The following is a 26609-nucleotide window of genomic DNA, read 5'->3' as shown; positions in this document are numbered from 1 at the left end:
TTTACTAGCTTAAAATTACATAAGGCGTTTACTGTCACTGGTTCATAACTATGGAAAATATTTGACAAATTAGGTATTACATTTTTTATTTTGCAAGTGTATTGATTAGGTTTAATTTAAAATATAGACGGTGCTAAAACATTGCTTTCAAGATTTCAAAAACTAGAATTACTGAAGTATATTGCTTTCTTCGTCTATTATAGTTTCTAATATTATTTATTGACACCTATCCAAAAAAATTTAGGAACAGATTTTTTTGTAAAATCCTTGAAAAATATTGAAGTTTGAATAGTGAAGTAGTATTTACAACCCTTACATACGATTTTAGTATTAACGTTTTTGCGATAGTGTTTACATTAGTTTTTCAAATGTCACAATTGGCTTACGTGTACAGGAACTTGCAGTTGATGGATATCGTTTTAATTTATGGTGAAGCAAGTCCCGAACTCCAATAATAACAGTAGCGACAAAAGCAGTTGCATTTGTTGATATAAATAGGCGTTATAAAATTTTATTTATTTTTCTTGGGAAATTCTTTCAATTTTTTGTCCGTTAATTTTTTATTACACTTTGCTGCTGTGCCGGTCGCCGACTGCATCCTTTGCCTTGCGCAAGGCCAGGTTTTACAGTGGACCAGGGCCGTGCAGAAGTGCATTTTTAAATAATTTTCGAACTGCCCTTTTTGACTTTTTTTGACAAAATTGTATAAATTCTGAAGCACCCTGAATACTTACTTTATTCACTAACTGGCGGTAGATCTAAAACCAAAAATAAACAGACCATTGTTTTCGATTTTTTTAATGAAAATTGCAAAATAATATTTTACATTTTCCTTAAGTCTAGCTAATTACATCAGTATAATACAATTCCATAAAAGAAAAAAACTTAAAATTAACAATAATTTAATCAATACAGAACATTAACAAAACCCTCGGGATATAAACAAAATAATAAATATACAACGAATGGGAAGAGAACCTTCAAATTGAAAAATGTACAAACCGCAAGGAACCGGAAATTGGAGACAAAGAAGATATAAACAAATCGAGCGATTTGTAACTGTAAGTTTTTACTTAAAATATTAGAGATGGCAAAAATACGATATGTCATGCAAAATATTCCATGCAACGTTAAAAAAACTCGAGTTATAACTGACAACGATCCCAATAAAGAGCGTTAACCAAACAAAAAAAAAAACAAAAATGGACGTAGAAAAAATTTCAAACGCTCGCTAGAATTGTCCTTAATTAACTAAATAACAACTTTAAGAGGTCAGTTCTCCTTGATATTACCCAGAAGTTGATTCGGGTTGCTTTTTAGACTCTGCAAATACTTCTCGTACTGCAACAGAGGTCCCTGATTCATATTAAGCCAGTTCTGCCTGTTCTGCATCTCGAAGTGTTTCAACAACATGGCATGTTGCAAGGCCGCTAACTGATTGTTGGGGTTCAAGCCGAAGTTAGCCGCATTGAAGTTCAAACTGGCCGTCAACTGGGCCAGATTCTGGATGTTGTACTTCTCCAAGATCTGATTAGGACTCAAGGGGGAATTTTGACTACCGGACGAAGGCTTAGGAGCGTTTTTAGAGGAATTAGAAGAAGGCGAGGCCTCGGAGGTTTTAGGGGAGGTACCGGGTTGGAGAGGTTTCACTGCAGAGTTGCTGCTGCTGGGAAGACTAGTTTTTGGAGAGGGGGTGCTTGGCTTAGACAAGGGGGACGGTAATTTTTGAGATGGCGATGGTAATTTGGACGAATTAGGCGACGACTTCGAGAAATTGTTCAGTTTCGGCGAAGGAATCTTTTGGTTGAGCGTGTGAACCCTTAGTTGGTCCATGAGATTGGGTGTTGGAGCGTACATGTGCTTCACGACTGGAGAAGACTTGGGCGAGTGCTTAGGGGAGTTTCTTGGAGAGTTGTAATTCAGACAAGGGGATCTCTTCATGTTCGGTCTTGGAGACGCACTTGGCAGTTCTTTAGGGGCTGCGCAGGAGTTGGAAGTCACTGGAGGTTTGCAAAGTTTCTCAGTCTTCGTTTCTTCTTCTTTCTTAACAGGTGATAATATCCCGTTAACTTTCGGGGCGATATTTTGCCCGACTGAGATGGTATAATTCAAACCCAAGGCGTTCGAGTGGAGATTGGTAAGTGTTTGAGGAAATTTTAATGCATCTGCCACCTCGAATCTAGGACCAGCAAATTTCTGTCTCGATTTTGAGACCTTCTGGCTAGGCAATCTTGGTATAGGAACTTTGGGCACTGGTGCGGAAGAGTTTGATTCATCACTTTTGGTTTCTGGTAAGGTACTTTTCTCCTGCTCCAATTTGGTCTTTTTGTACAACTGAGAAGCGATTTCCAAGATGTTCCTCTTAACACTCGGCGCACTTGCTGGTTCGTTAGTTAAATCCAACACCTTCTGCTTGTTTTTCTCGGGAGAAGTCGCATTCTCGTCAGGTTTCTTAATCGACTCCTCGAATATCTTCTGGAAGGTCTGCGGGGACCTGGGGTTGAGTTTATTGTCCTTGGGCATGTTCAAGACTTTACAGGGTACTTCAGGTACTGGAGACGGTTGGATGTGAAACTTAATAGGAGCGTTGTTTTTTACCGGTATTTGGAACTGCGGTTTGGGTCCCACTATCTGCGATACTGTCGTAGACATTGGGATCTTCTCCGTTAAGCTTTTCGCGATTTCCGACAGGTCTTGGTCTACCTTCTGTTCGCTGTCGTTGTCGCAGAGCCTCGATGCCGGTTCCGTTTTAACTACTGATTCAGGTTTAGGTGCGGATTCAGTATTTGTGCACTCATTTTCATCCAGCTTTAAGATTTCGATATAGTTCTTCGTGGGCGGGACTAACGGTGGCGGTCTACCTTCAGAAGTTTCTTTCAGGGTAATAGATAAAGATGAGGGAATATTTATCTTGCAGCTATCGATAAAAGACTGCAACCCGCTGTTACGATGTTGGCTGGGTATGCTAGGTTTTCCATGATTGGGTGGTTTCGGTTGGATGATGATTTTCGTGGTAGGTTTCTTGTCGACTTTCGATTTTTTCGCTTTGTCGTTTTTAACGGGACTTGAGCTCTTCCTTTTCTGTCCGGATGAGGAGGCGCAGGTTTCGTTCTGCTTTGTAGTTATGCCTTGCACGACGTTCTTTGCCGTGAGTTCTATGGATTTAAAGAACTTGTGTTTTTCCTCCTCCAAACTATCGCTAGTAGTCGGCACCTGATCCTTTTTTACCTTTTCGTTCTCGATCTTATTTACTATTTCGACTTTGTTGGATTCGGGTTGTTTCTTTTCGTTGACGACCTTCTTCGTCGCTGTTTTATGAACTGGGCTGGCACCTCCAGTTTTCCCACCTTTTTTCACTGTTTGCTTGATGATATTTAGGCCGATCGGTTGGCCCTCTTTGTTGGACACCTTCTGGATCTTGGTGATGATCTCTACGTTGTTGGTCCTGTTGAGGGTAATATTTGTATACACCGAATTTTTGACATCACTTTTGTCGTTTTGGATCTTGGTCTTTATCTGTTCCGCGATTTCCGGCTTGAGCAGCATGCTGCCCTGAACGACGTCGGTTTTATCTTTGTCTTTCGTATTTGGGATAACTTTAGCAGGGTTCGTATTGACCACAACCGCGGGTTTTTCGACCGTTTTCGCTTTTTTCTCCACCTGTACCGGTTTATCGTTCTTACTGTCTACATTACTACTAGTCGCTTTTACACTTAGAGACTTACTAACCACTTCTCCATTACTATCGCCACTTTTATTGTCTCCGATACTATCACATTTATTTTTAACTTCACCGACACCCCTCTCACTAGGTATTTCTATCTTTGTTTCACTATTACTCCTATCACATTCACTCGTGGTTTCTTGACTAGGTTGTTTGTTGACTTTGGAAGGTCTCTTGTTCGCGCTCTCCTTCCTCTTGGCAGAACCCCTCTCCCCGTTGGTCCTAGAAGTCCTGCTAGGTGTTTTCATAACGAATTCGGGAACTGGTGAACCGTTGAAGAAGTCGAACCGTTCCGAAACCTTGTTGATGTCGGTGATCCGGAAATAGAACGTCATCGGTTCGTTCTGAAAGTGAAACGTGGGTGAGTATTTACATGTTAAACGCAGTGGTGCTTGTAACTTACCCTTTTCCACGAGTAGATGTATGCTATGTCGATCAAAGTGTAGTGATCTGGCAGGGGTACTCGTTTGTATAAAATATCGATCTGTAAAGAAAATATTGGGGTCAGAATTGAAGTTTGAATATATTTTACGACAAAACTTACGTAGAAACGATTAGTATCGACGTTATACTTGTTCCTAACGAACTTTTTGAGGACTTCCACGCGGCACATGCCAGGGCATTGCAGGTACCTCTTCATGAGTGCTTGGTTCTCCTCGGCGGTGAGATTCTTGTTTTTGTCCAGCCCGTTTTTGGTGCCGGGTAGGCATATGGCGCCCGGCGTGGAATCGTCGCTGTAACAAAAGAAAACGATTACAGCTAAGCTTTAAGTCTCAAGGTAAAAAAAGTGCGAACTCATTTGATAAATATTGATGCAATGTTAGCCCGACTTCAAAAGGAGATTTCGCATAGCTGGGCTCCCGTAGCCGTTATTAGCGTCAGGCGGTGTATGTGCATAAGATAGAATGCGAGGCATCCTCCTTATGCTCACTGGAATCCGCGATACGTCTTGCCGGAGCCGACGCAATCTTAAAAACAAGTAGCGCGTTCTTGGAGACACGGGAGCTCTTCGTCTGACCCGCCGGACGGTGGGGCCACTCTCCCATCTTCGTCTGTCTAAATTACTGTCTCCTTATGCTCAGCTGTACGCTTTGTATTCATTTGTACGCCTGTATACAGCAATAAAATCGTTCCCTATTATCTTAGAAGTGATATAAAAAAGTCTTTATACATGCCTTTTTCAAATTTGTAAATTTGTAACACCTATTTGTCGCAGAGCTTTTTATTTTTACTCTAAAACTGACCGATCTCTCGGTCCAACGAGGGAACATAGGCATCTTAAGCGTGGTGCTAATACATCTGATACTACCATTATAGCCTCCGGATAGAATCTATCCCCAAATTGGAAAGCTGGCTGTCCCCTAACGCGGAGCGCATGCGTCGGGGCTCCGGTAAACAGAAACGAGCTCTGCGTGGAGAGAAAGAAGGGAAGATTAAAACGCGGCCGTGTTTTCCGGTGACGCGTTGACGCGGGGCATAAATCAAAGGTGCTTTGGAGAGGCCAACGATTTAAAAATAAAGCGCCGAGATTTTATCTCGACAGAAAAAACTCTCCGGGTTCCGCCCGTCGACGGGAAGGTCGCGGGCGGCGGGAAAAAGTAGATTTTCGGCATCGGCGGGGTTCGGAAGAGCACCGTATCGATCCTATTGGGGGGCGCACAGCGCGGATAAATAAAACGTTGCTTCCGGGAGAAATTTTACAATTTAAAATCGGTTCCATCGGGGGGCGGGGATTTATGATTTACCCCGTAGGATTTACGAGCTGTTCGCGGGCGACTGGAAGATGGGATTTACTGGATTCTACGCGTAGATTGACTCTTTGCAGACGTAAAATCAGGTTCCAAATCGTACATGAAATATACGCTCTCAAAGGAACACGTCCGACAGAGCAAGCAAAAAAACAAGTGACTGTTAACACAAAGTAATTATTAACTTTGATCATTAAATATAGTATCAATAAATGAAAATGTTATGTTTATGAAAAGTAGAATTTATTCAAAATTGTTTTAAATAAATGAAGCTATCTAAGACAAAATGTTAAATGAACATATATATTGGCAAAAACGTGTACGTAATTTTTTTTATCTGCTCCCACTATAGTAAATACACTATTAATACATTGTTTTTGAGGAGGTAAGTGGATTTTACCGTAGCAGTGGAAGTTGCTATGGACAACGGGAGGTGAGTGAGGTAACTTACCTCCCTAGGGAAAAAAGCGATTTCGAGTTATAAATACATATCTTATGAACAAATAAATAGAAATATTTGATAAACATTACAATTTATTAATTATTATAAATGAATATTTATAGTAATTGTACAGTTATTACATTTAGTAACATACAGGGTCGGAAAGTACCGATGGTCCATCTGCCGTTACGTGAGAGCGATAAAGTAAGTCATTGAAATCCATGCGATAGAGAAAGATGGCTATAACGAAGGCGTCTAATAGTTACCGCCCATTTCGCCCTCCCACAAATAAGAAGTGGATCTTATTTGTGGAAGGGCGAAAAGCAGATAAAATGTTATATATCACGCAGCAGTTAAGTATAATTTTTCAGTCTCGGACTCTATTGCCAGTCCTCGCTCCGCTCGGGCGCAAAATCGTCCTCGACTGGTAAATAATACTTACCTCCTTTATGGTGTAAATAACTATTTTGTAACAATATGTCAAGAACTGATATAACCGTGAAAAATGAATAATCAATCTTCATAATTTTCTAAATAATTGTTTTCCAGAATTATGTAATTATTTACACACAAAAATGTTTTGTGGGATATTATGTTTATGTCCATCCAAGAGCTATGCGAATATACTTATGGGAAAAACTAAACATTTAATATTAAACAAGCAACATTAATGATTACAACGAATCATATAATTCCAAACACCAACACTTACTTCTAGATAATAAATGTGTTCATTACGTGACAAAAATGTTTATGTAGAGTAGTAGAGGTCTATAGGATGTCTCAAAAGTAACGCAGGATTTGAATTGTGCGCCATTTTCACTCCGAAAAGTTGGAAGCATTGAGCTGGGTCACGTGTTGTAGTAAACACGTTGTGGTTAAATAAAATGGGGCTCCATACGAGAGATGAGGGAGTGAAGACTGTGAACATTCATTGCAAGTAGGGAGAGTGTGTAGCTGAGACTGTGCGCAAACTACGTGGAATTTCCGGTAGAAGGAACGCTCTAAATGAAAGAACTGTGAAAAAGATTAGTTGCCAAATTTAAACAAATGGTTTCAGAAATTTAATAGACGACTCAACTCACGTAACAGTGAAGTGACTTGACGACCAGTACCATGCGATCTTACGCCATGCTACTTTTCTTATGGGGATTCGTAATGTCCAAAGTTTATTCCGCTCAAAAGAATACCACTACTGAATTAAAGGTAGACATTCGGAGAGTTATCAACGAAATTCAGCCGCAGGTATGCGAAAACGTGATACAGAATTTTCTTAAAAGTCGAGTATGCCAAATGATTCCCGCAGGACATCTGTCCCATATCCTCCTTCATATTTAATGGCAATGTCTACCCTTCAAAAACAAGTAAAAACTTTGCCGACTTTTTAATTATTAAAATCTTTTTCCTCATATGAAACCCTGCGTTTACTCGTTATGTGGAATACTGTAAATTCCACCAGTAGGTCACATGGTAAGCTAGCTATCTATATAAAAAAAAAACAAAGAAAAATCAAAAGAAAAAGCTAATTTGACCAGTAATAGTAATTAAGGTAGCTTCTCGAATAATGAGTATAGCAATGCTTTTCAAGAAAGAAATAATTTAATATTGCACAGCAAATATTTCATTTATTTTAGTTTTTAAATTAGTTCTTAGAACTAAATATTTAATATTTCCATTCAAATAAAAGCCCCATAAGTTACAAGCAACTACTTAATTCGCCAAATACAAATGAACAATTTAATTGGCTATAATAAATTTTATTTCTCCCAGCTAAACCCTTCCCACAGTGAACCTATTCACTCAAATATCTTCAACATTCATTGGAAGCCAATTCTTAAATTAAAACGTTCAAAATTCAAGACAAATTATGGCCCTTTCAGGTAGGAACTAGAAACGGTCGTCGTTTAGAAATTTTCAGATTTTAGTAGTCAGATAGGTGAATGTTTCCAATTCCACGACATAAATAGTTTTCAATAGAAGCCACTTTCATCTTATTATGTCGAGCAGTTGAAAAATTTAGATAAAAAATCGTCGTTATTTATAACCCCTCGACTACAATTTAATGTCATTATTTATTCAAGCCCTACAAAGCAACGACTGATGGCGCGTTAAACTCAATACGTCAAAAATAGATGGCGCTAGTGACGAACAAAATATAAATCCAAGGTTTTTAACCCGCAACCCAAAATTGTTTTGCAAAATTCAATAAACACGATACACTATACAAAAAAATCTGTTTTTTTACTCTCACGAGTCCACAGAGTCCCAATACTCCCTCCCCAGATCCGGGGAAGCCGCGCCAGACGTCGAGGCCTTTGTGGGAATGTCGACCGGATGTACTGGGCGTGCTATTGACATGTGCCCCCGTCATTACCTCCGCGTACGGATCGAATTCTTAGGGGCTTCTTCTATCGCGACGAAACCGTAATAACGATGGCCAAATTGGATTCACAATGGGATGATTGACGTTTGCGCTTTTCGGCGGGCCAACAGACAATGACGGCCGACACCGTCGTTTACTGGAGTCCGTTGTACGCTTTTCACGTTATTCGGCTATTATTTGGAGCCTCGATATGCTCAAACAAACACGAACCGAAAGGTTAATAAAAATAACTTGAAACTTTACAGTAATCGGTTTTTTTGAAATGTACACTACGGTTTTCTATTAAAATTAACCAGTTCCTGTGCCAGGGATGCAAACAGCTGGTAAATTGTCAAAAAATGTTGGATCTTTATTGTTTTCGGCAATTAAAAATAATAAACTTTAATTCTTAAAAACAAAATAAATAAATAAAATAATAAGTACTTACTTCAATATAGCTTCTAAAAAATCTTTACAAAGTACGTAATTAAAACTAAACAAAAAAAGAAACTGGGAAATAAACACATAAATAAAAATATAACAAATAAAATATAACAAAAATATAACACATAATTAAAAGTTATATTTTTTTATCACTTTTTAAAAAGGATATGCTGTCAGGAGTTTAATTCTGTCTTCAGTGGAATCGTAGTATTAAACGGCATTACACAAACTTTTATTATATTATAAGATTTTTATTTTATGAGAAATATGGTCAAATCTTCTCAAACCAAATAGAACAACATGCTTTCTGGAACCCCTCAATAGGGTTGTTGGCTATAAAAACAAACCATATACAGATTGTTGTTGACACAAAGATTTTATACAGGGTAGCCCATCGAAAACGTACCGCAAGGCATTACAGGGTAGTAAAGAACTTTTCGGCAAATTCCAAAAACAGGTCAAATTTGTTTCTGAGGGGGACAACTTTTGGCTCAAAGAGCATACCAAAATCTTCAACCCCCTAAGTGGGGGTGCTATCCCCTAAATTTTTTCAAATGGGAATGGGGGTCAAGTAGGGGGTCATTAGAAAGGGCTTTTAATTCTCTATATATCGATTCTTACTTTTTGAAAATCGATCCATTATTTTAGAAAATATGCAGCTTTGAAAATACGAACAATATTTTTGACGAGAAATGCGAAAATCGATTTAATTTTACCTCAAAACTTACGGTATTAGCCAAGTTAATGCTGAAAATGTCCGCCAACTTGCATACAATGATACAGGTTGTCTTCAAACCGTTGTCGAACATTCTGGAGCACTTGCGGTGTTACTTCGCGACATACATTAATGATTCGTCCTCGCAGATCTTCCAAGGTATCAGGTGGAGTGCTGTAAACTTTGCTTTTAATGTGCCCCCAGAGAAAGAAATCTAAAGGATTTAAGTCGGGTGACCGAGGGGGCCACTCAATTGCACCTCTTCGTCCTATCCAGCGTCCTGGAAACGTCTCATTTAGTTAATTGCGCACATTGAGCGAGTAATGCGGAGGAGCTCCGTCTTGATGGAAAATCAGTTCGTGTTCATTCTAAGCAGGGTCGTCCTCTTATATTTGTTAGAGCTGGGTCGATGACATTTTGTAGTAAATCCAAGTACATATCGCCTGTCAAATTTCCAGGAAGGAAAAAAGGACCTACAATGGAATTTCCAAAAATACCTGCCCATACATTCATCTTCTGGGGGTGTTGGGAGTGTCTCATGGAAAATCCTTGGATTGGTATCAGCCCAGTAACGACAATTATGGCGATTCACTAAACCATTCAAGAAGAACGTACACTCGTCCGAAAAACACACATTAAAGAGGAAATTATCGCTTATCGCTCGTTCAGTCATTATTTCGCAAAATTGCAAACGACGATCAAAATCGTCTTCATTTAGCTCTTGCACTAGCCGAATCTTATAAGGATGGAAATTGTATTTTTTAAATATTCGTTGGACACTTGTACGACTGTCGCAGTAGCCAATTGCATTGTACTCAGCGTACTATCCATTGCCACTTGCCCCAATACCGCTATTTCCGTAGGTTCATTTAGTACCGGATTTTCAACCTGCCTCTTTTTGTTATGAACGGAGCCAGTTTCGCGAAATTTGGCCACCAATTCGCGAACAATTTTTCCAGACGCATGTTTCTCAGGATGCCGTTGGTTGAACAGTTCGGCGACCCGATTTCCGCATTCATTGTTTTTGAAAAAAAGCTCAATAATTTCTACTCTTTCTGGAATTGAGTACACCATAATTAATCAATTTAAAAGACTCGGCAGTATTGGTACTCTTCAACTACAAGTCACAAGACAGTTATCTAGCAACTTCTTGTGGCCTATCTAAATACGAAACAAAAAGCGGACAATTTTTTGTTCACCAAAATCAGGCTAAAAAATTCGCAAATCAGAAAAAAAACAGCGAATTCTTTTGAAGGAATTTACCAAGCTAATAGCTTTTGAAGTAAAATTATTATTAAATTATTATTAAAATTATTTCCATAAGACTCCCGAACTGCACTATAATTTTCCATAAATAAATAGGTATTTTTTATTTATTTTATTTATACTATAAATAAACACAATAAAATCATTCATTAAATATGTTGATCCTTACCTGACTGCTTTTATGCCTCTGATTTCGCCAATATTAAAACGATCGTCTCTATTTAAAAATTCAATTCATGATCATAAAAATAACAATGTTCAGTAAAATTTGCGAAGTAGCTTTCACAAATCCCGTTTCACACATTCTGCTATAATTCTAAGTGGACTGAAATAATAATTTTACTTAATAAAGGAATTCGAAGATTAAGGAAAATAACTGGTAGACTTGAAAATATTTTATGCGACAGTGTCACTGACAGACTGACACTACTGACATGGTTGACAGAGCATCTTCTTCTTCTAATTTTTTTCCTTTACGCAATCATTTACACATAATTTCACAATAAACTTAATATCTCTATAAAAAATATCGTTGGTTTTAATGCATTTTCTAAGGCAGTAAAGGAGTTCTTAATTAAACAGGGTTTTTATTCTATTGATGAATATTTGAACTGTGATTAACATGTTTTTGTTTGTTTCTTCTTTCTATCTGTGTAAATTTATATGTTCTTTTTAACGTGTCCTATATCATTTTATATGATCTTTTGGATTAATAAATGCTTACTTACTTATGACGTCACAGCCGTTTTGAAATATTATAAAAAAATCAGTTTTAAATAATTATTTTAAAACTGTTCTGACGCATTCCTCAATCTCTAATTGTGCATACAGACTAGTTAGTACGTTTAGAATTATATTATCTACTTTTTGAAATTTGATTGACAACCCTATTCGATCTTTTGCAACTTTAAAAATGGAAAAAGCCACATCCCAGTAACCAATATCTGGCAAAATTAAAGCTTCAAAGTTTCTTCCCTACTTCAAAATTTTTCTGAATGCAATAGCTTCAGAGAAATGAAGGTTTCTTGGAGTATTTTACTTACATAGTTCGTTTGTGAACAGTTTTTGCAAAATAACATAACCCTATTATGAGGATTAATTATTAAATTTATGATTTTTTAAGGTTGTGTTGTCATTTATTTTATTTCAAACATTTTACTTTAGAATATTGAAAATAATGAAAAATGTGTGTATCATCACCATAAGCTTGCATGATTGAATATTTTGAAGTACTGAAAATATCTGCGGCATATACAAGGAACAGTAATGAACCCAATATAGACCCTTGTGGAACTCTACAACAAATGCACTTCAAATCACATACGAGGTCTGTTCAGAAAACAACCGAACTTTATTATTAATTTTATACGTTATTGGTCTTTGTCTCCTTCAAAGTACTCCACTTTTCCCAGCGCTATTTCCATTTCACAAAGCAAATGGATACCTTCATCTGTAATGGCCTTTAAAGTTTGTGGCGAATTTGCTTTGATGTCATCAACAGTCTGAACACGGCGTCCTTTCAGCACTGATTTTAATTTCGGAAATAAGAAAAAATCGCAAGGAGCCAGGTCTGGCGAGTATGGAGGGGGAAGGAGAACAGTCATCTGATTTCTGGCACAAAACTGACAAATTAACAAAGCTGAGTGTGCGGGCACATGAATGTTTCATCGTCACTCAAGGAGTTGCCGACAAACGTCCATACGATTTTATGTTTTGCTGCAACTCGAAACATGTTTCACTGATAGTCAATCGGCGATTGAAGGCCTTCTTAATCGAGGTTATCTTCAATTGACTGACGACCACTTTTAAATCGTGAAAACTTTTAAAAGTTGAAATCTCCATTAGTGCTTAATTCAAAAAGTTCGGTTATTTCCTGAACAGACCTTGTATACTGCAATATTATCAACCTTTACTTTTTGATAGCGACCTGTCAGATAACTATCAATAAGGATCAATTATAATGTCATGACCGATAGTATCAAGCGCCTTAGAAAAATCAGACGACACAAGAATTATTGCCAATTTGCTGTCAATGGATATATCAACACTATCAAACATATTTAAATGTGATTTCATGTACATGTAGAACGTTATTGTTACAAAAACAGTCGTTTATTTGTTTATATACAATTTTCTCCAGCATTTTTGACAATATGGGCAATAAACTAATGTGAGGTAAGGACAAATGAAGGTGTACATACTTTGGACCAATTACAGCACCCTTCTGGGTCTCCAGAAACAGCAATTAACAATAGGGCAGATATAGGGCATTGAAGCAGATATACAGAGATGTAAGAAATATCGTTATAACTACAACTAATTTTATAGAGAATATACTTCGCCTTGTAATTTTTTTTTGATGCAAGAAACTTGGTTCAAAAGAGGCAATAAATGCGTATTTAAAAAGGATTTTCGCTAAACGTCAGATAACTTTGTAAACAATAAATAGACTAAGGATATTTTCGGTTCGATAGGTTTAAACTCAAAGTATCCCAAAAAAACCCTCAAGAGTTCTAACCAGTGCGATTTTTCTTTCATTTTCATTTTTTTTTTTATCAAAGAACGTCTCATAGGATACTCTGAAATTTTTAAAACCCTGCTTAGATTTTCTGCAGGCCGACATAAACAGAAAATCGTGTTTTTGAGACGTGCAATTGAGTAAAATTTTCCCATGAATCCGAAAATGATAAAAAGAAAAATTTCTGACCTATGGATTCTTCCCCACACACCCTCAATGTCTCTCAAAAATTAACATTTGACAGAATTTTTTTTATTTTCGGATTCAGCGGAAAATATTCCTAAAAATAGGTAGGGTCACGTCTCAAAAACATACGATTTTATTTTATCTGCCTGTGTTATCAAAGCCAAAAATCGTTAAACAGCTCAAATTAAAGAGCTCAAGCTGACAGGTGGGACTTCTAAAAAAAATTATTGGCGACTGTGGACCTTTTGAAAAGGTAGCAATTTTTTTGTCCGCTGCACTTCCTATGATTCCTTAAAGGTGGTCAACAATAAAAATTTTTGAGTTTCAGATCCTGAAATTAGAAACTTCGAGCTTCAATTTGCTTATTTTTAAATGTTCTACGATCATTTTTTGCGCAGGCTTTTGAAAAGCACCTAAAAAATTTAGCATTTGTTTCATTCTTTAATTTTTCTGACTAGTTATAAGAAATCCACCTTTCGTTACTAGGACTAAGCTTTATACTTCGTAAAAGTTGAAATACTTAGCGAATATGAAGTTTGTCGAAAAAAAAATGTTTTTTAATACAAATGTTACCCCCAATTCACACGTGGCACGTATTCGATTATTTTATCGAAGAGTGCTCAAATCTATATGTTCAGACAACAGATCCTCGAATCGATTCAATTTAACTACAGCTTCGACTAAATTATCGTACTGTATGGTGCCGTGTGAACGGGTGGTTTTAACATAGATACGATAATCATTACAAATTACATACCATTAATAAATTAAAAAAAATGTCGAGTGGTCATAATTTATTTTTTACCACAAACCGCTGTGCTTTAGATATCAGATTACAACGTTATCTGCGTGTTTTATCAGATGTACAGGAACCGCTAGGTATTTTAGACGGTGCCAATTAACGTTTATCACAGGCGACACATGTTAAGATAACTTAAAAATGATCTTGCCAGATAAATAAGGTATTATTATTGCCAAGATGTAGAGATAGATCACCGGAAATAGCTTGGAAATCTATACTGATATTCTTGTTCAATAAAAATGATAAATTCTGTTTCTAAAACCCTGAATATACTTACGTATATACCTATGTGAACCTGGCACCCGACTTTTCAAAATTCAAAATTTTTTTTGAAATTCTTATAGATTTTCGTTTGTAGTTGTTTGTAGTAACAATATTTTCGTTTGTAGTAGCTCAAAAAAAAAGTTATATGGTCTATAAAAAAAACCATCCCCCAATTTGGCCGCACTTAAATCTGATTCCTATAGAAAATCGTTTGTAGTTGATTGTAGTGAACGAATTTTCGTTTGTAGTAGCAAGGTAAAAAAGTTAAAGTTATTTTCAAAATTTGACATGAGTAAATTTAGAAAGCGCTTCCAATTTCAAGTTTATTTGTGTATAATAACTTCTACACGTCAAATTATGTTTTTAAAATTGTTTAAAGCTGTTTGTAGTTGCACATATTCCATTTGTAATTCAGTGCAAACTAATGAAAAATGACTACACTCCAAATTCTGGCTCCAAAATCGTTTGTAGTTGCCTGTGGTGGTGTTTATTTCGTTTGTAGTTATATGAAAACTGACGAAAAGTCTCTAAAGTCCAAGCTCTCGGTTAATTGTTTGTAGTAGCGTTTATTTCGTTTGTAGTTCTTCGAAAACTGACGAAAAGTCCCCAAAATCCAAGCTCTGGCTTTAAAATCGTTTGTAGTTGTTTGTAGTAACGTTTATTTCGTTTGTAGTTCTTCGAAAACTGACGAAAAGTCACTAAACTCCAAGCTCTGGCTTTAAAATCGTTTGTAGTTGTTTGTAGTAGCGTTTATTTCGTTTGTAGTTCTTCGAAAACTGACGAAAAGTCACTAAACTCCAAGCCCTGGCTTTAAAATCGTTTGTAGTTGTTTGTAGTAGCTTTTATTTCGTTTGTAGTTGCATGCAAACTTACGAAGTCACTAAACTCCAAACTCTGGCTTTAAAATCGTTTATGGTTGTTTGTAGTGGCATTCATTTCGTTTGTAGTTGCATGAAAACTGACGAAATGTCAGTAAACTCCAAGCTCTGGGTTTGTAGTTCTTTGTAGTTGAGTTTATTTCGTTGGTAGTTACACGTAAACCGTCGAAAGGTCACTAAACACAAACTCTGGCTCTAAAATCGTTTGTAGTAGCATTTATTTTATTTGTATATCCTCGAAAACTGGTGAAAAGCCACTGAACTCCAAGCTCCAAGCGAAATAAACGCTACTACAAACAACTACAAACGATTTTAATGCCAGAGCTTGGAGTTTAGTGACTTTTCGTAGGTTTTCATGCAACTACAAACGAAATAAAAGCTACTACAAACAACTACAAACGATTTTAAAGCCAGAGCTTGGAGTTGAGTGACTTTTCGTAGGTTTCCATGCAACTACAAACGAAATAAACGCTACTACAAACAACTACAAACGATTTTAAAGCCAGGGCTTGGAGTTTAGTGACTTTTCGTCAGTTTTCGAAGAACTACAAACGAAATAAACGCTACTACAAACAACTACAAACGATTTTAAAGCCAGGGCTTGGAGTTTAGTGACTTTTCGTCAGTTTTTGAAGAACTACAAACGAAATAAACGCTACTACAAACAATTACAAACGATTTTAAACCGAGAGCTTGGACTTTAGAGACTTTTCGTCAGTTTTCACTGAATTACAAATGGAATATGTGCAACTACAAACAGCTTTAAACAATTTTAAAAACATAATTTGACGTGTAGAAGTTATTATACACAAATAAACTTGAAATTGGAACTTTCTAAATTTACTCATGGCAAATTTTGAAAATAGCTCTAACTTTTCTTCCTTGCTACTACAAACGAAAATTCGTTCACTACAATCAACTACAAACGATTTTCTATAGGAATCAACCATCAGATTTAAGTGCGGCCAAATTGGGGGGATGGGTTTTTTATAGGCCATATAACTTTTTTTTTGAGCAACTACAAACAAAAATGTTACTACAAACAACTACAAACGAAAATCTATAAGAATTTCAAAAAAAAAATTGAATTTTGAAAAGTCGGGTGCCAGGTTCACATATGTTACGTATATTGGTTGACAATTTTCAATCCTCTACAGTAGATTTTTTACATTCTCTTTTACTTTCTTAAAAATATTGAACGGTACGTAAAATGGCAACCCTGACGTAAAATTTGTATTTTTGGAGATCTTCCACTGATGATTATATCAAACCAGGTAATTAACCTAAAGCCCTATACTGGCAAATGTAAAGAACGAACTAATTAATTTAACTGAAATGCTGTATAGCGACCACCACCTTCCTCGTACGTATACAACTGAACCCAAACGACTGTATACAGGACCAACCACGTGACAACACCGCCTTCCTCTCGCTGAATTAGAATCCGTCCTCTGGGACGCCGTGGCGTGGGCGTAACGGATCGCGCGAGGTTATCTGTCATTCCACGGCCTGCTATCTGTAATCCGCGTCACATGGCTAACCCTTCAGGGGCCGGGGGTTGATCGCGCGACGGCAATTATTGATATAGCGGATGATGTCAAACGGGCCATCGCGGTGATGACGGCGATAGAGACGGTCGGTTGTTGTGGCCGCGCTGTGGTTGGTTAGGAAGTGTGTCAGTAGGTCGACGGATTCGGGAGGGGGTATCTAACTCTAAGTTTTAACAGTTTATTGAATCCGAGCAATGCGTCTGTGTAGTTTCTTAGTAAACTGAAACTCTTCTGATAAACTATTACGTAAAATCCATAATATCCCACTCCTGATTTGGTCCTTCAAACCGGAACATGTCTAAACTAATACTTTTATCAAGAAAAGAATATGAATTACTAAAAAATTAGACTGTAAATGGATTTAGACCTCAGGAAAGCAACACTGATACGTGAATTCTTCAACCATATGTATTAAAAATGATAAAATCAAGTAGCCATGAAACTCCAAAACAAGCTCTAGCTTGAAATGCTTTCGATAAAATTTAACACTGAATCCATACAAATCTCACTTCACTTGGCCCTTCAAACTGCATCATATCTAAACTAATACATACTTAGCATACTTTCATGAAATATATGGATTAAAATAAAGATTATAGACATTTATTAAAGGTAAGTGGATTTAGACCTAAAAATATCAACATATTAACTACTGACATGCAAACTATTGAAAATAAAATGCACCAAAATTTACGCCAAACCCATACAAATCACACTTCTGATTTGGTCCTTCAAAACGGACCATCTCTAAACTAATGCTCTTAGCAAATTTATGTATTACAGGATAAATAATATAGATTCATAAGACATTTATTAGATGATGAATAGATTAAGACTTGGGGAAAAGCAACATGATGATATGCAAGGTCGTGGAGAAGTGTATGATCCCCGTGGTTGCTTAATTGAGATGTATTCAATAAATTGTGATAAATCCATAGAAATCCCACTTCTGATTTGATCCTCACACCGGATCATGTCTAAAATAATGCTCTTCTCAAATGTATGTATTATAGAGTAAAGAAAATAGTTGACTTAGGATATTTATAAGATGTTTAAATGAATTCAAATCTGAAAAAATGCGCTAAACAAGTTTTAGCCTCTGGGTCGATGACGATGCACACTGCGTCGAAGGCCGTGAATAAGGGTATGATTAGTGTAGTTTCTTGTAAACTGAAACGTTTTTGGGGAAAATGTTAGCTAAATACATACAAATCCCACTTCTGATTTGGTCCTTCCAACTGGATTATCTCTAAAGTAATACTCCGATCAAATTTATGTATTATAGAGTAAATAATTACATAAGAATTTATTAGAATGTAAATGGATTCAGACTTGAGAAAAGTAACAACTTAACTACTGATATGTAAACTTTTCAAATAGGTGCATTAAAAATGAGAAGAATCGTGTAGCCGTGACGCGCCAAAACAAGCTCTAGCCTCCCGTACCCACCGCTGGGTCTGTAACGACGCACTTCGCGTCGGAGAAAGCCGTAGAGAGGGGTATGTTTCTGTCTCTCTCGCACACGCGCGCTAGCGAGTAACCTCCACGTATATCCGGAAAAAGATATGCCCAGCTGTTTCGAATTATACGGCTAGAACGCCGATTCTTCCGTATCATGCACATAAAATTTGCGTAAATTACTTTGAATCTTATTTTGTGACTGAATTGACATATTGTTAATAATACTGAAACATAGCAGTTAACAAAGAATTTCTAAATGCCATTTTTTATTGAAATACTGTTTACGTAAAAATGCTTCATTCGAAACGAAGGGAGAGCCAGGATTCACTCCCCCCCTTCAAGCGGCTTATCTCTTCTTACGTTCAAAAACAGGCACGCACGCGGCCGAGTTCCGGATTTTCCATCTCTTTCTCCGTCGCCCTTTCGGCCGTGCGAAAATAGACGAAATAGAAAGTTGCAATCCAATCTGGCGCTGAGTGCATGGACGTCGGGTTAAATGATCCGTAACGGGCGCTGCGCTTTTTTAAGAGACCAAGTGGGTAGAAGCGAGCGATTTTTTATGCGTTTTCAGTTTTGCAACAAGGGTTTCTACAGGGCGTTCTCGAAAGTGAGAGTTTTCTCACAGTACATAATTATTTATTGAGAAATTATACGACATTCAGAACAATATATGAAGAAAAACGTCACCTCGTCAGTCGCTACACGTTTTTAGGATTTTTGTCATTATTTGTAATAAATATTGATAAAATCGTTCTCACAGGAAAATCTAATAATCTCTAATTTGAACACGCTATACTTTGTGATGAGATTTATTTAACTGTTATGTAATTTTGGTGGTACTTATATGTTTTTTGACAAACAACTAATATTACAGAGCTTTGAACTGTTGTCTATTTTTAATTCAGTTACTGTCATTGCTGGTTGGTGATCTACAGAAAATCAGGGATTTGTCATTATTCACTGTCGAGTTATGATCATTTTTTGTCTATTCTTGTAAATTCGTGGTGTGTATAGTCTTTTCGATCTCAAATGAAGAACCAAGAGGTTGGCAGTATGTACCAGGTTCGGTCGCTGACGCAGCAACTCAGCATTGAAATATTTGAAAAACTTGTTCCCATATTTATTTAGTCATAGCCATATACAGGTTTGGTCGAACTAAACGTGGTAGTAGAAATGTATACTCCCAGTTGAAGAATGCGCGCGCGGGCAAACGGCGTACACACACAGCCGAGCTGGGCGACTGGGCAATAAATCTCAGCTGTTCACAAGTGGCTCACAAGTTGCCTAGCAGTGCAGTGCAGCAATGCGGAATTTGGCGTGATTCAGGTAATTTTAATTTATTATAAGCACCTTCTATTAATTATTCATAGTAGAATTGCGAAAGGGAGAAATAAGAGGGATATTTTGTTTACTAATGTTGTTAGGCCTTTTGAAACGGAACAAAACGAAATTTATCATCAATATAGTAAAATTGTTTGAGAACATAAATAATTAAAATATGTATTTGGCCAAATAAACATATAATAGAAATTTTCTAAAAAAAATTATATACAAAATATTATAATTTTTTACCTTTAACAAAAAACTTTTTTAGAGACGCCTATGAAACTCATTAAATTTTATTGCTAGGCGTTTTTATACATGTTCAACAGACTTCGGAAATACTATAATTGAATTCTATCATATCAAATTGTGTGGAAAACTCATAAGCACGTCGCAACACGGTCATATACGAAAAGCCAAACCAGCTACTGAACATGGGTAAGATATATCTGGTGTAGAAAATGTAACAATTTTACCCTCAAAGAAGAAACAAGTTTGGAGCAGGCTCATATTAATCATCATCTATTTGTACATATATTAGAGATACCAGTCAATCGTTCCTTTCTCTTGAGGTACTTCTAGGGTCAAGATTTGATACTTTTTCGGTCTATTGGCAACAGTTGACTAGGAAATGGTCTTTGGCACTGTTCCTGTAATTGTCTTCAGGCTTGTTTGTATAAAATAAACAAATCTTCGTGGCGATCGATCCTTATCGGAAAACATTCTGCGTTAACGACACGATGCGTCTATAGCGTTTTGTTGACTTTTACCGTAGATTAAACATATCAACAAATTCATTACTGTTATACATATGTGCCGCTTTGTAATAACTATCACTAATTTAATCTAATTAAAACCTACCAACACATTTTGTGTAATCGCTAAATTGAAGTTTTCGAACACCACTGCTACTTCCAATAAAACACCAACAACACATGCCGATCAAGCAAAAACCTTAATTCTTTTAAATGGTAAGTATCTCAGTTTTTTAGTACGGATCTTTTTAAAAAATTATTACTATTATACCTACAAACACAATTGAAGGTCACACTATCAATGAAACCTTCTGTACAACTGCGTAGAATTTTGGTTAAATATCTACCGCCGTGTGAGAACCTTTAAATTTCACCCGTGTTTCCAACCCATGCGGCCCGTCGGCTAATCGGTGTGCATTAAATATTAGACCCGAGCTGCCGACTCTGGCGGTAATGTTAGCCTGGCAATTTTCCAATAACGGCCAGTTCGATAATGCGGTCGCACGGGACACATGTATGATTTAGTCGTATTTAAAGCGCTGCAATCATGTAAAACGAACCTATCGATTTAATTTGTTGCGCCTCTTTCCGTTCGACGCGGCCGTAAAAAATGAGCGTCGTCGAAAAGTCAACAGATGCACCCGAAATAGAATGAGTTTTAACATGTTTAAGTGATCGGTAGTTAACGGTAGATGTGAGGAAAATATGTAGAATATAACAGTGTATAGGGGGTAAAGTGTAATAAATTTTTGGTTGCCGATGATTTTGGTGTCATTATATAGGTTGGGCATTCCACAATTACGGGGCTGACAATGGGGAGGAATATCTATATTTTGACTATTTTTATAAGACCCTATCAATGTTTAAGTGTGCTATAAATGAACTTAGACTAAGAGTAAAGACCAAGTTTTTAAAGGCGCATCAGTATATGGTTTGAAAAGCAAAAAAATAGAAAATTTAACAATTCAGAAATTTATGTGATTTTCAGAGTAATTTTGACATATTTGTCGATGATATATTTTTTTACTTATTTCAGACAAAAAATGGACAATTTTAAGTAAAAAAAAGTAACAGATACTTTGCGGAAGAATGTCCAAACTTTATCTGCACCTAGGGGTGGGTAATACTAGGGTATTACCCACCCCTCAATTTTGTTTTAAAATAATTACAAATAAAATATCTGCGTAAAATTTATTGTTTCTCTTTAGACAACTTGAATTATTGCAAAAACGATAAGTATCCAGGAATTTCAACTCCAATTAAGTATTTTTCGACTCATATTTATGGGAACATCAGGTGAAGTTTGGCTTATGTAATTCGTATAACATTTTATAACAGAATTTCACCTAAGGAAACGACCCTATTCTTACTAACACATACACAATTTCTTTGTTACCCAGGAGTGGTATCAATTTTTTTATTTTAAAAATCACCCTCGACCCCCTATCATACGCCGCTGGTAAATGGCTGCACTTAAACGTCGTGAGTTGCGAGATCCTGTCCTCTCTAACGTTCACTTTGAGTAAATCATTGTCGACATTGAATCACATTATAGTTCTTCAAAACGCGTCTATTAATTTTTTATTTGTTTACTTAACACAAGCAATAACTTTTAATTGATTTATCTCGGAAGGATAAGCGGTATCGCTTTGACCTTGAAGCGGCGCACTTGAGTCACATATTGTAGATAAAGATGGAAATAAAGTCGAGATTAAGAGTTCATAATTCTAAGCACATCGGTTTTCCTATGTTCTTGTTTTAGTTTCTGTCTTTTCCATGTTAATAAAGCCCGCTTCAAATCATGCCAAACTCGCCAAACATTGGTCGAATATTTGAGGATTATTTGGTCAAAATTTATAACCTCAGGTTATGTTATATGCACAACGTACAGATGTGTAATATGAGCGCGTGACAAATATCTCAACTATGTGTATACTTACCATGCCTGCATGACACTTGCAATTTTTTTACATGTGTAGAAAGTAATACATGGTGGAAGTTGTTTGAGACGCTGATAGTGATATTCGTACATTCAGGCATTCGTTTTCCTTGATATTTTTATGTACTTGTTCTCTGGGACAACTATCACATATCGAATAGCATTTACAGGTAAACCAATCCATTCATTTGAACCCTGAGAACCCTTCAGACTGAAGTGAAATTTATCCAATTGTACTTGTTAAATAGTCCAAACGGTATACCGTTTGTATAGCTTTGGCGAATACTTGGCAAGTGAAGGTATGCTTTCAAATGTATCGATATGCATCATCTACACGATACGACATTTGTTAACTTTCAACAATTTTATGTACTCTAGCAAATCTACACACATATTCGCATTCTTGACCATTCCGTCCTCTATACCAAACTACATTTGTATTTACTTGACAAGTGGCAAGTGAAGTACATCAATTATTGTACCTTTAACTTTTTATAATATGGTGCGCCCTCTTCCACACAATTTTCAACTAATCTTAAAACAGGCGAAAATGATATAAAAAAAGAAAGAAAGAAATTTAACGATATGTTAGTCAGTAATGTCCTCTGGAACAAAATAAATGAAACATTTTAGAACAGAACAATTTAGGAACGAAATAATCACGTGCATCCCGTTGTGCATTGTTCCAGGATTTGTCCTTAACAAGAACATTCATCATTAATAGGAACGTTCCTTTGTATACTGAACGTTTCAGTTTTTTGTAGGCTAGAAAGTTTATTAACAGAAAATTTCATTATCAATAAAAACGTTATTTTGTGCGTTGTACGTTCAAGGTTTTGATCGCCACAAGAACGTTCTTTCTCGGAAAAAAGGTTTATTAATAGTAACGTTTTTTTGCGCGCTTAACATTTCAGGTTTTGTTATCGCCAATAATGTTTTTTCGTCAGGAATATTAATATTTTTTGTGTACTGAACGTTCAAGGTTTTGTTGTAGACAAGAATGTTCATTATTAAAATAAACTTTCATTGTTAATAGGAACGTTCTTTTGTCTGTTCCAAGTTCTTTTGTCGGAAAGAATGTAGACTTAATACAAAATTTCATTAATAATAACGTTCTTTTACGGGCTGTACGTTCCAGGTTTTGTTATCGATAAGAATGTTTCTCTTTCGACAGAAACGTTTATCGCACTGTTCTTGGAATTATCAATAGGAATACTTCTTTGTGTACTGAACGTTCAAGGATTTGTTATCGACAAGAAGGTTTCTTTCTTGACAAGAACGCTTCTTGCCCTGTTCTCAGAATTATCAATGGGAATATTCTTTCGTACGCTGAACGTTACAGGTTTTGTTATCGACAAGAACGTTCATTATTAATGGAAACTTTAATTAATAAGAACATTACGGTGAACGTTACAGGTTTTCTTCTCGACAAGAACGTTTCTATTTGTTGTTTTCGGAATTATTAATAGGAAAGTTTTTTTGTGGGTTGAACGTTCCGAATTATGTCCTCGACGAGATTGTTTCTTTCTCTATAAGAACGTTCCTTTTTGCCCTGTTTTCGGAATTGTTATCAATAGGAATGGTAATTTGTGTGTTACACGTCCCAGGTTGTGTTCGACAAGAATGTTTCTTCCTCCACAAGAAAGCTGCTCTTTGTCCTGGTATCTAATTATTATTATTATTAGGAACATTCTTTTGTACACTGAACATTTCACATTTTGTTCTCGACACGAATGTTTTTTTCCACAAGAATGTTTGTTATTACTAATAGGAACATCCTCTTGTGCATTAAATGTGCCAGGTTTTGTTCTCGACAACATTGTTTCTTTCGCAATAAGAGCGTCTCTGTTTGTTCTGTTCCCTAATTATTAACAGGAACGTTTCTTTTTACCCTATTCACGAAATTATTGTTAATAAGACCTTTCGCGCTCAAGGATTTGTTGTCGGCAAGAAAGTTTCCTTTTCGACAAGGAAGTTTCTTTCTTTCCTATTCTTGGAATTATTATTAATAGGAACGTTCCTTTTCGTCTATTTCACGATTTCGTTCCTATAAATTAAACTGCAATTATTTTTTTTAAATTAGCCACTTTCACAAACTGCCAAAACCTTCCTCATTCCTCCTCACAACCCCGCTTATTCCTATCGTTTCATCCTCAAACAAAAAAGTCAACATAAAGAAGCGCATCCTCGTTCATTCCCATCGAATTGGATCCTGACGGGAAGCCGTCGCGGCAGCGCGTAAAACAAAACACGCGCGCCCGATCGGCAACTGTCGCGCGCGCATATCTTCAGGCGAACCGACTAGCGAGCATCCCTTTTAAGTGGCTAATTAATTGGGGATTTAATTAGCAGGCCAACTTGTTGGACCTTTTATCGACGCCGGCCCCGTGTCGTCCGTGACACTCGTTACGCTATCTCTCTCTCTCTTCTTTTTATCCGTCGGTCGAGGTTTTTTTCCTCCCATCGATCCCCGATTTGGTCATCCGGGCCGGCTAGGATCGTCGCACTGTTTCCGATGTCGTTTCTTATGTAAACGTACCGAGCGTGTCCGACAATGTCCCCCGAGGGCCCAGCGCACCAATAAGGAGACGTCGACAAATAAAAAAACAAGTCGGAGACAAATGAGATCGAAAATTGGATCTTGTTTGTTGGAATCAGTCATCTACTATGATTATTTCTTATATTGGTACGTCTGAATCAAGTATACACATACGCCCAAAAACAAAGGGTGTTCTAAAAAACCGCAAGATTTCATATGAGGAAAAAAAGATTTTATTAATTAAAAAGTGGCACAGTTTTTACATGCTTATTAAATATGAAATAGGATATCAGACAGATATCCTCCGCGACTCATTTGGTATACTCGACATTTTTTTAAGAGAATTCTGTATCACGCTTTCACATAAATTATGTTTTTTATATGTTAGTCATCCTGACTATCTTCTTTCATTCATTTCATGCATTTTCTCTCTCGTCTTGCTTGATTTAAAGCAAACAGAAGAAGCAATTCTTCTTCGTCAGAAGAATTGCTGGCCATGTTGAATTGAGAACAAAAGAAAACACGAATTCAAGAAAAAATGTATTGGAAACTGTTTTCTCATACTTGTTCGCCTCGATTTATCCGCATTTTGTCTGACTACCCTATTTCGCGGCGGACTGCGGTCGTTACGTCCGCGCGGACAGTCCGCCTCCTGTTTAACCGAGCCTTTATTTTATACAAAGTCCGGGGCCAACGGGCGGCTCAGTCCGCCTCCTATTTGATTCAGGAATGATATTCATTTGAGCAGAATAAACTTTGGACTTTACAAATCTTCACAGGAAAAAGTCCCCATGGCGTAAGATCGCTTAAACTCGGTGGCCAAGTCACTTCACCGTTACGTGAGATGAGTCGTCCATTAAATTTCTGCCGTAACAAGTGGATATTTTCACGTGTCGCATGACAGACCATCCTACTGGACCTCCTACTGGAAGTACATTTCATCCAAAACCATGCCATCCAAATTTCAATAGTATCTATCGATATGATTCTCCATTGACAGTCATTGCGTTTGCAGCCTCATTTTCAGAAAAGAACGCACCGATCATCCCACCAGTGTAAAATCCACACCATACTGTCACTCTTTGGGTATACAGCCGTCGCTCTTAAATGACCCGAGGATTGTCTTAGCTACAAATTCGACAGTTTTGCTTGTTCACATACCCACACACAAATGCACTTAGTTTCAATTCCTGGGTTAGCTGAATCTTGAATGGATGCTGAACGGCTAGTACGAGGTCGGCCAGCTTTTTTATTGTCTGCAACCGAACCTGTTTGTTAAATTGTGTCAACTAATCTTTCCAGTAATTTCATTCGAAGCGTTCCTTCTACCGAAAGTTCCAAGTAATTTGTGCACAGTCTCAGCTACATACTCTCCGTACTTGTAATTATCACAATCTTCACTCGCTCAATCGTCGTATAGCGCTCCATTTTGTCTAACCGCAACGTGATTACTATATGTGACCCTGCACAATACAGCCACTCTTAGGAATGAAAATGGCGTACAATTCAAATCCTGCGTTACTTTGGGACAACCTATATAATCTCTAATTCCTTCATAAACTTTTTCAATCATAACAAAAATAACTCTCAACAAACAAACAAAAATACCAAGAAGGCGATTGTGATTCCAATTTGTGAGGAACTGAGAATGTTCTTGATGAAATTTGATAACAAGGTAGTCTTTTGTTCTTAG

The 26609-nt window shown here is 36.9% G+C and overlaps 1 protein-coding gene across 1 annotated transcript in view; it reads right to left on the bottom strand.

Moving 5' to 3' along the window:
• Nucleotides 1-904: 904 nt before the first annotated feature.
• Nucleotides 905-26609, bottom strand: part of LOC108910657 (polycomb group protein Psc-like) — a 117596-nt gene continuing 91891 nt past the window's right edge. Inside the window, exons 5-7 of the mRNA XM_018715348.1 lie at nt 4269-4458; nt 4128-4208; nt 905-4068 (exon numbers count right to left, since the gene is read on the bottom strand). Coding sequence (XP_018570864.1) covers nt 1273-4068; nt 4128-4208; nt 4269-4458 — 3067 coding nt within the window. The 3' untranslated portion in view covers nt 905-1272. The remainder of the gene's footprint in view (nt 4069-4127; nt 4209-4268; nt 4459-26609) is intronic.

This window comes from Anoplophora glabripennis, unplaced genomic scaffold, assembly GCF_000390285.2.
Source record: "Anoplophora glabripennis isolate ALB-LARVAE unplaced genomic scaffold, Agla_2.0 scaffold7, whole genome shotgun sequence".
Classification (NCBI taxonomy): domain Eukaryota; kingdom Metazoa; phylum Arthropoda; class Insecta; order Coleoptera; family Cerambycidae; genus Anoplophora; species Anoplophora glabripennis.
This window is presented reverse-complemented; position numbering and strand designations above follow the sequence as displayed.